This window comes from Diadema antillarum, unplaced genomic scaffold (genome assembly GCF_040938485.1).
Source record: "Diadema antillarum isolate AM-2024a unplaced genomic scaffold, OU_Dant_1.0 seq00001317_RagTag, whole genome shotgun sequence".
Classification (NCBI taxonomy): Eukaryota; Metazoa; Echinodermata; class Echinoidea; order Diadematoida; family Diadematidae; genus Diadema; species Diadema antillarum.
Genome location: NW_027272089.1, coordinates 44,316 through 63,135, shown reverse-complemented (window position 1 = coordinate 63,135; position 18,820 = coordinate 44,316). Strand labels below are relative to the sequence as shown.

General features: G+C 37.0%; 1 protein-coding gene across 1 annotated transcript in view; it reads right to left on the bottom strand.

Annotated features, from left to right (window-relative positions):
• The window catches only part of LOC139708184 (RNA-binding protein FXR1-like), an 80,073-nt gene that overhangs the window by 33,538 nt on the left and 27,715 nt on the right, over nt 1-18,820 (bottom strand). The window contains 6 exon segments of the mRNA XM_071620159.1: nt 263-356; nt 5,049-5,114; nt 6,042-6,124; nt 7,434-7,505; nt 8,712-8,811; nt 12,474-12,526. Coding sequence (XP_071476260.1) covers nt 263-356; nt 5,049-5,114; nt 6,042-6,124; nt 7,434-7,505; nt 8,712-8,811; nt 12,474-12,526 — 468 coding nt within the window.

Here is an 18,820-nt window from a genome sequence, read left to right as displayed (position 1 = left end):
CTTTGATAACTTATTGTATGGATAAAGCAAATGAGTTTTGGCCCCTGACCTTAACCCTTTATGTGGTGACCAGAGTTAACTAATCTGGTCATAGTTATGTCAGATAAACCAGTTTTTATTGTGATTCCTCAGGACAGGCTTTCAGGGCAAAAGGTAAATATCTCAATTTAGAAAATGAATGAGCAATGCATAACCATCTAGTCCATCACCACCGAGTCAAAGAGGCAAGACAGTCAATGTGACCATTTGATGGTATACTCACAAATACTATCAATGCATTCTTTTCTTCACTATATGTGACAAGAAGGGCACCTGTGGCTCTCACAAAGTCTCTGTGATTTGATGCATCCTTACAACTGCATAACAGACAAAAGATAAAATATAGAACATGTGATTACAATTACAGTGAAGCCTTTGCCCTTTAAAACACAAGATTTTGTCATTAACAAGAGTGTCTTTCTACACTTCTTTAAGAAGCACAAATACACACAAAACCATTCAATTACAATTGTACTTTATTTTGCAAACCTGTCTCCTGGTCACTGAAGTACTTTTTTTTCTTTCATAGATGTACATTTATCAAAGCCCATCAAGTATTTCACATAATAGAGGAGATTTCTCTTCTTCCTGGCACATTAATCACACATCTTGCTGACAGGTATACACTCAATATACTGAGAATGATTGGTATACTGTAACTGCAAATTTGGTGCCCACAAAAAACAATTTGTGGCAGCAGGGGATCATCCAAACAGATTATTTTGGTAGCAAACATTTAAACAGGTAGAATGTTGGAGCATGTTTCATGATATATCAAATGGCAGCTGTATTGCCATTGCTGGATAAGAAAACTATAAAAATTTGTGATGTCATTGTAGGGCGATACAGAAAAAAACAAATATAAAGGAATTTAGGATATTTCCATTTTTCAAGCATAACGTAAGATACAATGTATTTGGCTTATGTCTTTCAAAATACAGTAGACCTCGCCTAAGTCGACATCGCATAAGTCGACAACTCGCTTAAGTCGTCACAATAAAAAAGTCCCGATTTTTGCCTTTGTTATTCCTTGAAAATTTCCTCGTCTTAGTCGACATTTATAAGTCGACAACTCGCGTAAGTCGACCTGATTTTTCAGTGCCAACTGAGCTGAAATACGTGTTAATTCCCTTGTCTAAGTCGACATAATTTTTCGCTCAAAATCTTATCGCCATTCTCTGAAAAAGAATTGTTTACCCGCTCCGATTCGCTGCGTTTCTACTCGGTAATTTGCTAGTGTACGGCGCGGTAGCGTTCGCGTCATGCGTCCATTGTCTTGTATGCCAGAATATAGAAAGGACATAGACTCATTTACACTGGAGCATTACAGTCATGTAGTACCCAAGACAGTTCACTTTACCTCTTTTCTCCTTCTCGTTTTTCTCAAAACGCACAAATTGTGTACACTTATATGTCCAAGTAGATATTCATTATCCGAACATGAAATAGGTGTTTTTGTAAATCCGAATATTCTAACGTTGATTATTCCGAAGCGGTTACATGAGGGCCCTTTCTAAAAAGATTTATTACAATGCGACTAATAATGCAACTATTAAAAAAAAAAATCAAATGCAGGTGTATCAAATCCGCGCATCTTTTGCATTTAAACGCAAGGGCGTTGCTGAAAGGACGGAGTTTGATAATCATATGAAACTAGAAAATAATTGTTACGAACCTGAAACTCAATTGCGTTTAAACGCAACTCTAAAAATCAAATGCAAGTCCATCAAATCACACGCAACGATGTATTTAAACGCAAGAGCGTTGCAGAGAAGACTTGCGGTTTTTGTACGAAACTAGAAAGTGCATTTAAATAAATCTCTATACATCTACGGAAGTGCGTTATTGTTGAAAAGACTTTCGTAAGCAAAATTAGAATTTAAACGCAACTCTGAAAATCAAATGCAAGTCCATCAAATCACATGGCACACTGAAAAGACTTGCGTTTGATAATCACACGAAACTAGAAAATTTAGTAGGAAACTTAAACTCAATTGCGTTTAAACGCAACACTAAAAATCAAATGCAAGTCCATCAAATCGCACGGAACGCTGAAAGACTTGCGTTTGATAATCATACGAAACTAGAAAATTGTAGGGAACTTTTTTTAACTCAATTGCGTTTAAACGCAAGTCTAAAAATCAAATGCAAGTCCATCAAATCACGTAACGCTGTATTCAAACGTAAGAGCGTTGCAGAGAAGACTTGCGGTTTTTGTACGAAACTATAAGAAATTGCGTTTAAACGCATCTCTAAACATCTACGGAAGTGTGTTATTATTTAAAAGACTTATCGTAAGCAAAATTAAAAATTAAACGCAATTCTGAAAATCAAGTCCATCAAATCACATGGCACGCTGAAAAGACTTGCGTTTGATAATCACACGAAACTAGAAAATTTAGTAGGAAACTTAAACTCAATTGCGTTTAAACGCAACACTAAAAATCAAATGCAAGTCCATCAAATCACACATAATGCTGAAAAGACTTGCGATTGATAATAACACAAAATTAGAAAATTGTATGAAATTTAAACTCAATTGCGTTTAAACGCAACTCTAAAAATCAAATGCAAGTCCGTCAAATCATAAGCAACGCTGTTTTTAAAACGCAAGAGCGTTGCAGAAAAGACTTGCGGTTCTTGTCCGAAACTAGAAACTGCGTTTAAACGCATAAAAATGTACGCAAATGCGTTATTGTTGAAAAGGCTCGCATTATTTCTTATTTCGGAACGGAACTTTCGCCGTGACCGAACTTTGTTGCAAGAAAGTTGCAATCAATTGCAACTTGCAACTGATTGTCACTGGCCAATCAAAATCATTGTTGCATGCATGTCTTCTTAATAGGGCAGACCCTGAGCCAATCAGAATGGTTGTTTCAAAATTAGCAATTATTTGCAATTGATTGCAACTTTCTTGCAACACCCCATAATTTAGTCTGCACTTGCAGGGGAAAGACATCGCAACATTTACACGTTTCAAACTACCAAAACGCATGCTGTTTCACAAAATGTCAATGAAAAAAAATGATAATGAATTATTGTTAAAGTTCGCTATGCCCAAGTTTTAAATCTCAGTCCAAAGTTAAATTAGTCCGACAATGGTAAGAGGTTTGTTTCTACGAAGGTTATAGTAGTCCGAAAGATGTCGTTTTCGGATGAACAAACTTTTCTTCTTCTTTTTATTTCAGACAGGACCGCGCCGTACAGAGCGGTAATGTTGCGAATCGGAGCGCAAGAACAATTCATTTTCAGAGTATGGCAATACAAATTTAAGCAGAACAAATATGGCGACTTAGGGAAGGAAAATCACACATTTTTCAACTCAGTCGGCACTGAAAAATAATCTCGACAGAATTATGCCAAATCACACGCATATCTTCCCAGCAACGCACTTGAATTTAAATCGCAAAGTTTAATGCAATTTTGGGGAATTTGCCTTTGATATTTCAAATCAAGTTTAAAACATTAAGTGTCTAGAAACGGGCCTAGGTTTCCGATCCCGCTCTCTGAAAATCTCTCTAGAGATTTGGGAATTGTGCGTTGTCGTTACTAACTCGCGCAAGATTTATGCATGAACTTAAACATTATTGTTGCTCATGTCAGTAGGCATGTTTTGGCGGCAAAAGGAGTAAGATATGGGTAGCGATCCGCAACGTGATCCAAATCTTACTCTGTACAAGGGAAATTAATTTTCATTTATAAGTCGACAAAATGTCGACTTACGCGTAAGTCGACATACGCGTAAGTCGACGTGTTTTGCTCAGTCCCGATTATGTCGACTTACGCGAGGTTGACTGTACATGGGGGATAATATGACACTCTGCATATGTCAGTAACAAGTAGAGGAATGTGTATTTTTCATAAAAAATGACATTTTAATGCAACTGATTGACAAATTGCCCTACATTGGTGTAAAAATTAACTGATCAATTCAGTGCTCGTTTACAATCAGTTGCATTAAAAACACCTCATCGGAAGGATTTTCATGAATTTGAAATGAAATTTTGTGGAATTCTCACAACTTTCTATAAACAGCTGGTTCAAAATTCCTTACACCTCTCTGGTGCATTTTACTAATATTTCTGCCTTTACTCAATCAAGGTATAACATGTTACATATCTACTGGGTTTCACTCCCCTCAAGGAAAAAGAAAGAACTAGATGATAGTAAATATTAAAATTCCCCAGAAAACCTCACACACAACAAAGATTAAGTTGTTGGCATAATAGACAAAAATGTGAGTGAAACATCTAAATACAAGAGACCCATGGGTCTAGAGCTCACCTGAGTATTGCAAGTTCACCTAAGGAGTTGGGGGCCTCTATGGGGGGGGGGGGGGGGGGGGGGGGAATGGTGTCCATTTGCATATTCTATCATACTGGTGAACTACCAATGCAAGTGTCAAACCGAGTAAGACAAAAGGATTTACTATGTCCATGTAGATATGAGGGATATTTATACAAACTAAACGATTCATACGCCTTCATCAAATATGCACTGAATTTTCATGCAACATGCTCTCGAACATGTACATTTTTCATTAAATAATGATAGCTTGACTGTAATGACTGTTGCTACATTATATCTATACAATAAATATTGTTTTCCACTGAATGTCTACAGTACAGGATCTTTCTTGTAGGCTTTATAAATTCTAGTGACAGTGAGCACTGTCAAATATGTGGTCAATTTGATGTACTAGGACAGACAAACACAAGGCATACAGAAACTGAAGTATTCTATTTTTCTTTCATTATCTCTCATTCTTAATGGGTTCAATGCAGGACTCATACAAAATATGTTGTGTGCTTGCTGGTTTCTCTTCCCCCTCCCACTTTATATTACACTGTGACTGTGACTCCACTGCTGAACTTGAGTCAAAAAGCAATAGAACTTGAAACTAATGACTACTCTTTTTCTACACAATTGCTATCAATTTCCCAAAGTTCATTATGTAAGCACAGAAAAAGGTCTACCATCCCTAAACTACTTTTGAATGTCATACGTACAACTGCCTCAGTTCCACTGGTACATTGATGACAGCTTTGTGAATGCTTTCCTTACTCAGACAATGGCTGTGTGGGCAAAGTAAAATCAAAGAAACCGAACATGATGCATATCACACATATTTTCAATTTCAATCTGTATTTTCTCAATACTGTCAGGAAAGATAATGTAGCTCATGACACTAAAGTAGTAGAAATACTGTATACGCTGTTATTTTCGCGTACAGATATTTTCGCGAATGACGAGGTCATAGACATTTTTGCGATTCGACGCCGACGCTTATGTTAATGCTCTATTAACAAAGCGCATGGAGACATTTTTGCGTGTTGTTAAAGTCGCCATCCAACTGTGTTTTGCAAATTCGCAAAAATAACAGCTTATACAGTAGCATAGCATATGATGAAATTGTGTGTGCCTCATGGCTTTGTATCAATCAATAAGAAGCAAACATGCTTGCAATACTTAAATAATTTTTGCAGGAGATTTCACCACCATTAGGGAAACAAGTACAATTTGTACTTCCTTGACACCATATTTGCTGGTATGCATAAAAAATTCAGTTATCAGGGAGTGATGAAAAACCTATCAGCTTACTAAGTTTATTCCTTTGCAACATTACCATTTAAAATTGAATTTGTTATACAAGCAATCAAATTCAAACAGTAACTACACTACATGGGCCTTTTCTGCTTAATGGGAGAGGCAAGCAATCATTGCAATATCTTCAACTGCTCAGGTAAGGAGAGGAATTTATCAATTCTACAAAAATCTAGTCATAGTCTGTTAAAATTAACAAAATAATGACTATGCCAATTTTAGAAAAGGTTCTTGAGAAGCTTTTGAATGTGAAATAAGATTATATAAGATTATCTGTAACTCCTTTTTTTTTTCTCTCTTGGTGGTCTGGAAAAAAATGTAAAAATTCACATCTGGTGTACAAATGAGAACTAATATATATTTTTTTATTATTATTCAACAAGAAAATAAATACTCACTTAGGATTTACTCGCCTCAACCGGTCTCCCTGAACAATTTCGTTGTATGTTGCATCATAGCCTGTATATTCTATGACATAAAACTGCAGCAGCACAAGAAAAAAAGAATGTACATATGAAGACAGCAACCATTCACAAACATTTTTCTATTGAAATATATTCCCTACCATACAACTAAATTCAAAGTGAGCCAAGTAAGCAGTGTGTGTCAAAACATATCATTCTCACCTTATCTAAATAATCCCGAGCATCCCTATAATGAACAAATATAAGTCACCCCCTGGGTGAGCAGCAAACATAGATGTCAACATTTAGAAGTTAAAATTGGGGAGTATCTGCTGTGGCAATGGAGGTTCATTTTGCCAATACTTAACAGTATACATGTATGTGATCGATAGAGTCAAAGCATAGATGTATTGGCAATAAAATCATACTTACTGATGAAAGAAGGCACTTCATATTCTTAGGCAACAGGAGGATAGTCTATTAAATACTCTTCAAGATTCTTTTTTTTTTTCTTAAGAGCCTTTAAAATCTATTTTGGTAATCTATATTGAAATTCACATGTGTCATGATGACAATCACTCATCTTAAAAAGTATTATTTAGGCCGGACACAGGGACTGTACAGTACTGGTTGAGGTAGGGATTCATGTTTTGAACATTCCTAAGTGAGATAATGAAAAGCCTCTTATGAAATATGAAAGAGCATGTAATTTTAAGAAGGATTCAACGTTTATTTGATGAAAATTGGTTTTCAAATGGCTGAGATATCCAAAAAAGTGCTAATAATAAAAGGCGACATGCCACAACTTTATCAGGATATCTTTGTTTCACTTTGTTTTTGGATATCTCAGCCATTTCAAAACCGATTTTCATCAAATAAACTTTTGATACCCCTTAGAACTGCGTGCTCTTTGACATTTCATAGAGTAGTTTCTGAATATCTCGCAAAACGTTAAAAGCTAAATTTTCACCACGACCAGAACTGTACACACCCTTTAACAAATTGTGTGGTTGCTTTCCTGACAGTAAAAACCAAAACATACCTCGCCTTTGACCATCTGGATCTTAGCTCGCCACCAGCCACATGGCTCTCCTTCAAATGACTGAGATATCCAAAAAAGTGCTAATAATAAAAGGCGACATGCCACAACTTTATTAGGATATCTTTGTTTCACTTTGTTTTTGGATATCTCAGTCATTTCAAAACCGATTTTCATCAAATAAACTTTTGATACCCCTTAGAACTGCGTGCTCTTTGACATTTCATAGAGTAGTTTCTGAATATCTCGCAAAACGTTAAAAGCTAAATTTTCACCTCGACCAGAACTGTACACACCCTTTAACAAATTGTGTGGTTGCTTTCCTGACAGTAAAAACCAAAACATACCTCGCCTTTGACCATCTGGATCTTAGCTCGCCACCAGCCACATGGCTCTCCTTCAAATGACCTTGAATAAACCTATCAGAGGACAAATACATCCATATGAAAACTGGACATGAGTTTATTGAGAGAATGTTACAAACACTTAAAGGAGACCTCAGGATGATTTTTGGACTTTTACACTTGAACAACTATACTTTACACTTAGTACAAAGTTTTATAATTTATAGTGATAGGGATGAGGAATAAGAATGTTTTCAAAATTTATAACAAATTGCAATTAACAAGGATGATGACATGGCAGCCTCACCATAAGAACACATGAGTTGGGGCTCAAAGAAGCAGAACATAAGAAGAAGGTATGCATAGATTCTACATAGGTGAATTTGTTAAGGAAGCGGTATTATAATGGAATTACACAGCTACACTTCTGAAATATGTGAGGCTCTTATGTCATCAACACTGTTCAGTGTAATTTGTTAAAGATTTTCAGAGTATTGGTTTCTCTGCTCAAGGACCACAATAAATTCCACAAATATATGTGGAACTGTCGATTTATGTACTACATGATTTGAAATTATAAAAATCATCTGGAATGCCCCTTTAAGCCCTATCTCACCACAGTAGTTTCAAATCCATGGTTTCAATCAAGTCTATAGACTAAACTGGTACCAAAAGGACACTGTACACAGATGATGCTTGATATTTAATGAAGGATTGACTGTAATGCAGGCTTTGCACAGAAGTTCAATTGGTGATTCAATTTTGAAGTAAGCAAGAAATTTTCCAACCCTTTGTCTCATGCCAACTGCCTGCCTGTCATGAACACAGCAGCAACATGGGTAAGACCCTAAAACTCTTCTCTGTGGTTTCCACCCTTGTTCAGATTGAACAGATGTTCTAACTAGTCACACAACTGCCAATGGCATACTACCTACACTGCAACATTATACTGTGTTCCTTACCAATCATTCATTCCTTTTGCAATCTACACACAACCAATCAATGACCAACACAATGTTTAAATAGACAAGGGCAGCATCCACAAAGAATTTTTTACTGTACGGACTCAACTCATGAACTTCAATTGACAAGTGAAATGATCTTGCTAGGTGGGGAATGCATACATTTTGATCAAGGAATGCATATAGCAACGTTAACAAAGACCTTGTATGTAATTTTTATCCTTCTTTTTCAAACTAACAGATACAGTTGTAGCCAATTCATCATTTTGAACGCGAGTGCTTCCTTTTCTTAGATCGCAACTACATTGTACTCGCTTACCTCAACCTCCTCATCTGCTTTAAGCTCCAAGCCATCCCTGGGAGATGCTTCTGGTGGTAGCCTCACCACATTGATGGGAACCCTCCTTTCAGCTGTCCAACTACACAAACAACAACACAATGACAAATCTTGATGTCATATACACCTCAGTCATATGCAAGGTGTCATGGATGACAGATAATGAACATCTATAACCACAACTAAAAACAAACCAAAAACCAAAAAAAAAAAGAAAAAAAAAAGAAATGTTGCTATGGCGACTGGTATACCTTAGCCATAATGCATGGTTCTCCCAATAGGTCTATATATCTTGACAATGTGTGACGACACTTTCACAAAAAAAAGCAAATAATGTCTTGTTTGTCACAAATGTGTTGAATATACTCACTTTATTTGAACTTGGTTTAATAGGATGAATTGCTATATTGTCTACGAGAGCATGTATTTGGGGATTTGAGGATTTTTACTTGACCTTTGACCCTTTTATTAGTTTATGCATTAAGCAATTTCCAAGGTGAGGAGAAAAAGTGTAATTTCAGTATTGAATAATAAAATTTTATCATTTCAACCTGGCCTTTCACCCTTGACCTTTGACCTTAAAATTCCCAAGAGAATCACTGTCAGACAGAACATGCATTTTATATGTACTATAAAGTGTCCTGATGATACCTTGAGCCACTTCCGAGATATGGAGGAGGTGAAAGTTAGCATTTTCACTTGACCTTTGACCTTTTGGCAAAAAAAAAAAAAAAAAAAAATCCAGGAGAACCTCTTTTGGTTAATTCATGTATACACTAAGTTTCAAGAAAAATCCTGCAGGCATTGCACAGATATGAGGGAAATAATGAAATTTTGAGGAGTTGACCATGACGTTTGACCCCATGACTCCAAAATTCCAGAGATAAGCACTGCCAGTCAGTACATGCATATGAACTAAGTTCCATGAAGATGCCTTTAACCATTTGCGAGATGTGAGGAAAAAAGTGAAATGTTAACATTTTCACTTGACCTTTGACCTCATGGCCTGAAACTCTTCTCTACAGAATCCTTATTGGGTATCACATGTAAACACAAAGTTTCAAGAAAATACCTTTAGGCTGCCTTCACGCATTGCAGAGATATGGAGGAAATGGTTACATTTTGAGCATTTTACCTTGATCTTTGATCTTTGACCTTGAGCATGTGCAACAAATAGTTAATATGCACAACCAGTTATGCTGTCAACAAAATTGATTACGGACGGAGAGATGGACAGTGTCACAAATGTACACACTAGTAGTTATGTACAGGTATGATGTACTGCATGCATGATTGTTTTAATGTGTATGTACACAGGTTGACCAGATTAATGGAGAACATTCTATGTGGTATACATATAGTACATACAGGCTGACCAGATCAGTGGAGAATTTTCTAGGTGGTATACAATGTAGCTATACAGTACATGCATGGAATAGGAAAAACATTATAGCTCACTCAATCTAGAATGATTTCACCCATTTCCAGAATGTTCTGGGAAGTGCTAACATATCTGGCTGAGTGAGGCACTGTCCCTGTAGCCCAATGTGAGTGGTAGTTAATTTTGGTAATAATGTTTTGTACATAGTTAGGCAGTGAGTCATCCAGGTTTCCTGGAACTTGGACTGGCTAGTAGGTTGGAGAGAGTTATAGAATGTGCTAGAAGGGGGTGAATGGATAGTATATAAGCCAGAGAAATTCTGCAGTAGGCAGAGTACCCAACACCTCTGCTCTGAGAGTTACGTCACTTCTGGCTCTGAAGCGACTTGTTATAGTCAGTCCTGTGTTACCTGCTGACCTGTTATGTTTGTGGAGATACTTGGCCTGGGAGACATTTTGCCTGCAGAGAATTAATGTGCCTTCATTGGACTCCACATTTTAATGTCAACGGACATTGCTACGGCAAAGCTGTGACGGGCTGGATTCCTAGCTGGACAATATAAAGTGAATCATCATTCAACGCATCGACTGGACGTGGTCGTTGGATTCTGCACATTTCGCTGGGAACATTATACTGTGGATCTATTGTGGACATATACCCTGGAATTATAACGCGGACTATTGTAACCTGTGCCTCTGGATTTACGTCACAGGAATCATTCATCGGTGCATCGCGGATCATTCATTTGTGCATCGAACATCGTATCTGGACACTATCAGGGAACTGTAGCGACTTTGTGATAGTTTGGACGCATGTAAGTGATTCCATTACCGATTTGTAATTGTTTCTATTGATCATTGTTGTACTGATATGACGCCGATTACCAGTCTGTACCCACAATATTACTGTTAATAAACCGCCTGAACATTAGTTTATTGTTTCTTTTGTGCGATCATTCTCAGTGTGATTTTGGTCGTAACAACAGACGGATGGATGGAAGGACAGATGAACGGACAACCCGAAAACATAATGCCTCCAGCAACACTTCGGGGCGGAGGCATAGAAACTTTCTAAGAACAACTGACTGGGCATGGTGTACATTTACATATTCCATCATACTGGTAAAAATACCTACCAAGTAGACTGTATTTAGAAAATTTGACTTTCCAGTTTAAAAAAAAAAGGACACATAATGTAATGTTAGTTTGTTTGTTCTATTCTAATAGGGAGTTCTTGGATCCTTGTATTAAGTATATAAATTGTCACCATTGCGATAAAAAATTGCATTTGGTGACAAATTTGACCATGTGTTTTCACGAAGAAGACGGAATTGTCTTGGTTTCCCCGATCTGCCACAGACAAACTTGAAACTACAGTCACTATTACTAAATTACACATACAGTAGCAATACCATAGCTTAACAATTCAAGAGAAGATTTGTAAAGACTCCTTAATTTGGGGGTTTTGTCAGTCTCCCCTCACCTTGGGCATTGTACTTCAGGGCCCCCTCCCCCAAGGTGGGGAATGGTGCCCATTTGTACAAATACGTACACGTTCTATCACCCAAGTGATAATACCAGCAAGTCTGGTGAAAATTTAACCATGCATTCCCAAGAAGATGATGAAAATGTACAATTCAGGTCCAATTTGGACAACTCCAACCCCCCTCCTCGGGCACCCCTAGATCCACAATGAACAAACTTGAAACTACAGTCATCAATGTATTTTACCTCACAGTATTTAAACTTAGCTCTATTACTTCTGGTTCTAGACAAGAAGATTTTTAAAGATTCATTAATTGGGGGGGGGGGGGGGCAGGGTGAGCATGGTGCCCATTCAAACAAATTGCAATTTTATTCCACTAGTTTGGTGAAAATCCATCTTGTTGTTTTCAAGAAAAAGATAAAAATGTAATAAGTTTGCATACAACAGACACTGGACACTGGATGAAGAGTTATTGCAAACTTAGCTCACTTCGAAGGCTCAATGTAGAATAAATTGTTGACTTTTTGACATAAATGAATGTAGAAATTGCAATGACATATGAAGCATTTCCCCAGTCTTACATCAGTGACAGCTATATCAGGGCTTGACACTTACTTTTTTTTTCTCTCTTTCTCTGGTGGCTAACATCTTTTAATTTGACATTTTGGCTGTCCCAAAAGAAGTGCAGTGGCCCAAATGAAAGGGAAACATAACAATATATTTTGAATCTTATTTACCTGATTGGGCTGTCAAAAGATAAAGCTTTTGGAACTTTAGTGACCCGGCATCAATTCTTAGTGGTACCAGGCCATCACTAATGTCAAGCCTTGGCTATCTATTATGTATGGACAATGTTAAATGACTAGATACAGACTTACTTGTTTTCAAAGGCAATACTGACTTCCTCTTCAAAGATGTTCTTCAGTACAGCCTGTAAATTGAAGAGAAAGTTCATGTTGAAAAACAAGAACTGTGTCATAAATACCATTCAGTTTCATAGCCAAGCTTATTTGAAGTTTGTAATATACACATGGGTGCTTCCAAGGTAAAAGGATACATTTCAGGAATGTCGAGTTATTTTCTGTTTCCAGTGTGCATTACCCCATACAATACGATTTTTTAAACAATTGAGAGATAACTTTGCCTTAAAATTGCTTCAAAGTAGCAATCTATAACATTTTGTGCTAAATGGAAACTTTTGGGGTAACATACTTTAGCACTATGTCATATGTCAGTACATCTGCATGTCTGCCCAGCATTTACGTATGTTACCCAAAAAGTTTTTATTTCAGCAACAATTCAGACAAATTGCTTCTCTGAAGGAATTTGAGGGCAAAGTTATCTTTCAGTATCTACAAAGTGTTCTAAAAAAGATCATGTCTACTTTTATTTATTTTTTTTAAATTTTGTTTTATTATTATTATTATATATATATATATATATATATATATATATATATATATATATTTTTTTTTTTTGGGGGGGGGGGTAATGTACATTGATAAAAGAAAATAACCTGACACCCCTAAGGAGGTACATTTTTACCTTGGAAATGACCATATATACATTCATTTAAAAAAAATAAAATCATATAAAACAATATATTAATTATCATAAATTTTACATGTGCATAGGGGAGTAGGCTTGAAAACACTTTGATTAGGGAACATAAATAAATGCAACATGCAGATATGTACCAACTTTGGTTGCTACAAAATGTAAGAGCAACTATGTTAGGCACTAAAATACCATAGAGTAAATTCTGAAGTTGGAAAACACCCTGTCCATCTATAGATCACACATACCAGGTATGTGTACATAATGTATACAAACCTATTGGACATTATTCAAGTCTGGACATCATTCCGCCTTTATCATCTAGTTAGTTTAACACAGTTCATACAATTCATTTACAGTTTTCATTTATAATGGCACACTGCCCTTAAAATCTTTTCATACGTGTTTGCGATTTGAGTCACACATTGTCATTAGAGGAAGCACAGTGGATGCACAATATTGTAGAAGTCTTTTGAAAGTATTGGACAACTACCAGTTCAGTATTAACAATATCAATTATTATCAAACAATATCTAGCACTTCAAATTTGTGAAATTCTTCCGTTGAGATGTTTTTGTATGTTATACACTCACTGTTTGTAAGATCAAGTCAGTGCTTATTTATGTCGATGTGGGGGAATTTTTCAATCAGTTGCAATATCTAGCACTTTGTAATGGAAATCAAGCACTTCATAAAAGTCATAATAAAATGTAGGGTTCTATGATTTGCTTCCTAGCCAGCTAGTCAAGACAGCCTAATTTGTGTCTGCCACCTCTAAGCATCATGTGAATGCAAATAAACTTGCAGGGAGAAATATTCACAGTAGATTTCTACATGCACTGCATACCCTCCCCTTTTGTTGTGTTTACATCTGTATGTTTTGCTTGCTCAGGAGAACAAGGGTGTTATCTAGTCAACTCATAAATTCGCATTACCTTCTTGGTGTGCTGCAGTAGCACCTAGAAACCTAGATTCCCTACAACCTTCAAACATTCAGTCACAGATTGGCATCTGGTCACAATCCAGATAATACTTAAGGATAAACCCCATGATCACCCTAGTCCCAGCATTGTGGGGGAAAGTCCCGCATCACACGACTTTCCCTTCCAAACCATATTGTGGATGCTGGCTGAGACTTACGTGTATGTAACTATGTATTAAATGGCGACTTACAGCTAGCGAATGGCAATGTTGCAATATCACCAATATGGATACAAATTTCTGCAATGTAACTTAGCTACTGTGATTTTTGCGATTGCACACTGTGGGAAAGTTAACCTAAATATTGCTACATAATGTGTCATGTCATGTCAAACTTGTTTGAATGTAAAAAAACTGTATAAAATTGGGGTTATGGTAATGTTTGGTCTGTGCGTAACAGCGAGCAGACCATGAGCAGCCCCACCATAGGAGCAAGGAGGAGAGCCCTTGGTCTGTATAGACCGATTCGATTTTGATGACCTGTACACCTACTGCCGCTAGCGGCGCTATATCGATCGCCATAGCTGGGGGCCAACGAGGCTTCCATCAGCCCAGCGAATTAGCTAAGCGAGTTGCTCTGGCGTACCCAGTCGGCTCAGCAGCCAAGCGCACCCATCGCGCCGCTGCGCCGGCGGCCGCCGCGCCGCGCCGATATTGTGATTGTTTACTCAGTGTGCGAGAATCTTTCAGCGGCTTTTAATGCCTTTCTTTTGGACCAACTGAGTGATTCAGACATATTGATCTACAATGAAAACTTCATAGGAAGGATCTGGAAAACATATTGTGCAGTTATTAGGTGCACAAATAAAAAAATAAAAAAAACGGAAATGGAAGCTGCACGGCAGTGTGTGAAATTCATTCACTACTGACGAATGATGAATAGAGACAAGTGAAATACAAACGGTATGAAAAAAATCACAGCACAGATTTTGAAACAGAGTTAGGCCTATACCTACTAGATCCTCTATTTAATTAGGCTATCACTGCATATTCGTAAAATATGTTGTTCATTTTAGAAGACAAGTTAAGATCTTGAAAAGATTTTGATAGTTCACTGCTTTTTGATGCTTGGTGTACTACTTTCCAAAGTTTAAATACACAGTATCCTGGCTATACTATGACAAACATTTTACAGGCAAATAAATGTTTCAAGATGTGTTAAATTCTTATATTGTTTCTCTTCTTCAATGTTCAGCATTGCATTGACCATTCAATTCAATTCATTTTTTCTTCCAACAAAACATTTCACAAGGTAAATCAGAAAATCCATCATAAGCATATTGAAATTGAAATTGAAATTGAAAGGGTATTTTATTGAGTAATGTCCATTGCAGCCCGCAGGCTGGATTGCAGACATTTTACAGAAATAAGCACGATACTATAAAATATGTACAAGATTGTATGAAATACATAGAATGAAAAATGAATATCAAACATATTCGTCACACAATATCAACATTCAAGTTAATTCCCATTATACATATTATTACAATTTCTAACATCACTATTCTCATTACCATAAATAATCACGATTACTTTAAAAATATCTGTAAATTCAACTTCTTTCTCATCTTCCTGTTTTCCTTTTTCTCTTCTTTTTGTTCTTCTTATTCTTCATTTTCTCTCTCCTTTTTTTCAGCTTTACGTTATCCAACTTTCACTTTTTTTACTTCTACCTCATTTTATTCACTAACAATATCCAAAATTGATTATCATTATCATAACCACACACTTGATATCATTACAACAAAACCACCGTTTACAAACATATTACTCTTACAACAATCAATATCACGTTCACCCCCACCCCAAAAAAACCCTTATATATTATCATTGTTACTTAAAACATTGATTTCATATTTCAAAACAATTGGTCAAACATAAAAAAAAAAAAATCTTCATATATCACAGATCACATAACACAGAACATAAGAAGGCAGGTATTGCACTATTGTGTATGGCAGTATTGCACTGGCTGAGTCAGAAAAGTTTGCCTGAGACTTTAAAAAAAGGCACATGGCATATGAGGAAAAATGAAAAATTGGAAATTAAATCAAAAATGAACATAAAAACATATTCTGTGCTTACTTTACATATACTGGTTACTTGCACTTGTTGATGAAGAGGTTGTTATAAACATTTCTCAAATACTATATGACAAAAATATATATTTATATAGACAGTATACAGTACAAAGTGCGAAGGATAAACGATAGACATCAAACTACTAGAAAATCAATTTTGTATACGTACGAGAAAATACAAAGTCATATTTTGAGGAGAAAAAAAAGCATGCCAAGGCATCTAGCTATTCAATTTTGGCCTGAAACTCTGAAGTTAAATTTTGATATCGATACTTATATATATCAAACCATGGTTAAAGCGCAAGTTAGGGGCAAACATCCGCTTCACAATCATATTAAGAAAATTCAATCTGAAAGTCACTTTTGTAGATTATAAAATTAGGCATTAGCACAATGTTTTGCAATGTTACTTTCTTAGATCTAGAACAGTAAAAGTTTTGGTTGTTGACATCAGGCGACTTTAATTTAGTTTAGACCCTGTACGGTTTAGAAACGCCTAGATCTTTATTCCGTTTGGTTTACTTAGGCTTGCCTGAAGTTAGCGACAACCGAAAATTATATAGGATGTAGGGTTGTAGAAGTCAATAGGTCTAGTCTGGACTCTTGCCTTATTTGTATTTAATTATATCAGGTAACTTCTCAACAGTCTAGGCTTACTCGCAAGACGTCTGCCTACGGCTAGCCATAGTTCTCCCTAGCGGTTTTCATTCTCTTACACAAATGTGAATATATGGGGCTTACACGCGAGTACCCAAGTCATCGCCATAGAAATAGAGTCTACAAACACTCACAGATCGTACCGATATTTACCTTGAAATTCAAGTTTTGGCTACAGCCATATGCCTCCTACCCATTCACTCATACTCGGTATAAGTTGTTTAATTTTCACGAATTTCGCTAAATACTGTTGGATCGCGAATTTTACAATTAGCGAGCGAAAAAAGAGCAGTTGTCACAAAGACAGACGCGTCGATCGCTGCCAGAGATAGCTGGCCGGCTGGCGCCGCGTGTTAAAAGCACCGACTGCCGCTGGCACCCTTGCCACGAATGCACGGCGCTTGCCGGCCCGGCCTGGATGGCCCCCAGTTATGGCGTCACCTTAAGAGGGCGCACTTCCATGAACAGTCGCTCGAATCGGTCTATAGGAGGGGACTCCATGAAGCCAGATTAGGTCTCTGCGGAACATATCCCAGATGACAAGATACAGGCTGATTTTTCAGTCAAAAGTTCTACATAAAAAAGTGTTCTTTTAAAAATCTATACACTCTTCCCTACATTTCTTCCTCTCTCCTGTATCCAGTCTTGCTCTTCAACTTCTTTTCAGACTACTCCACCATTATCTATTGGTGCAGAGATTGTAGTTTTCATTTACTGTAAAACATGATATATTCGCGGCATGAAATTTTCACGAACTGCCACTGGCATTCAATGCATATAGTGTAGACAAGAACTTTCGCGTGCATTTTAATTTTGTGAATCTTGGCGCTCCTGAAATTCGCGAAATTAAAATGCACGCGAACATATATTAGTTCCTCGTTTTACAGTACCAGTTTGTTTCCTAGCTCGCTCTCCTTTTTACTATCCTCCTGATTTCCAGTTTACTCTTTGTATGTGGACCTGTTTACATTTATTCCCTGATCATATAATCAGGCAACCCTTCCTCTAAGCTCCATTGTACCTTCTGTCAGTCTTGTCAATATGTCTATGCATTACTACATGTACAGCTGTATTTGCCTTGCATGAAACTACAGAATCAGAAGATGGAGAAAATCTGTGCCTGGATACAACTGGCAGGCTCTCTTCCAGGCCATCATATGACTGCTAACTTCTACACAAAAATAAAGCTGCCCCATTAATATTACAGAGACACACATTGGTATTTTGATGGCTACACAGCTTGGGTCTGCTTAAACACAGTATACACAGTTCAGTCCACACTTACACACACTAGACAGAATACATGGCAAGCACACATACAGCTGTATGCCACTGGACCTGTGACTGACTGTGACCTATGCATGATATATGGAGTGAGTAAGGAAACATGAAGCCGAGCTATGAAGGCATGCCAGGCCAGAGTCAGGCCTGACATCTCTGTTGACACAGGTTCAGATGGGCACCAAGCCATACTGCAGCTCACCTGTCCCACAGCTTTGTATAATACGGTAAAAGTGGATATTTTCGCGCTTGGCCCGGTAAGAAGAGTTTCGCGTGTTTCTAATTCTGCGGAATCAAGACATCACGCACAGGAACATATGGCAAGCAAAACTATTCGCGTGTTTTTATTTTCGCGCTAGTTTTTGGTTGCGCAAAATGCGCGAAAATTACAAAACTGCGAAAATTTCCACTTTTACAGTATCCAACTGATGTGTCAGGCAAAGAACAAATAGCATGGTCATGAAAGGCATGAAGGCTATGAACTTATAAGCAATTTCTTATAGTGCTTTATCTAGTTACGAACTACTCAGAGCGCTTGCTGCTCTCTCCGGAATAATATTGAATAAAAAATAGAAAATAGAAAAGGTACAATAACAAAACAATACAAGAGACCCGGGGGTCACGTGCTCACCTGAGTATCGCAATTTCACCTTCCATGCATTCTT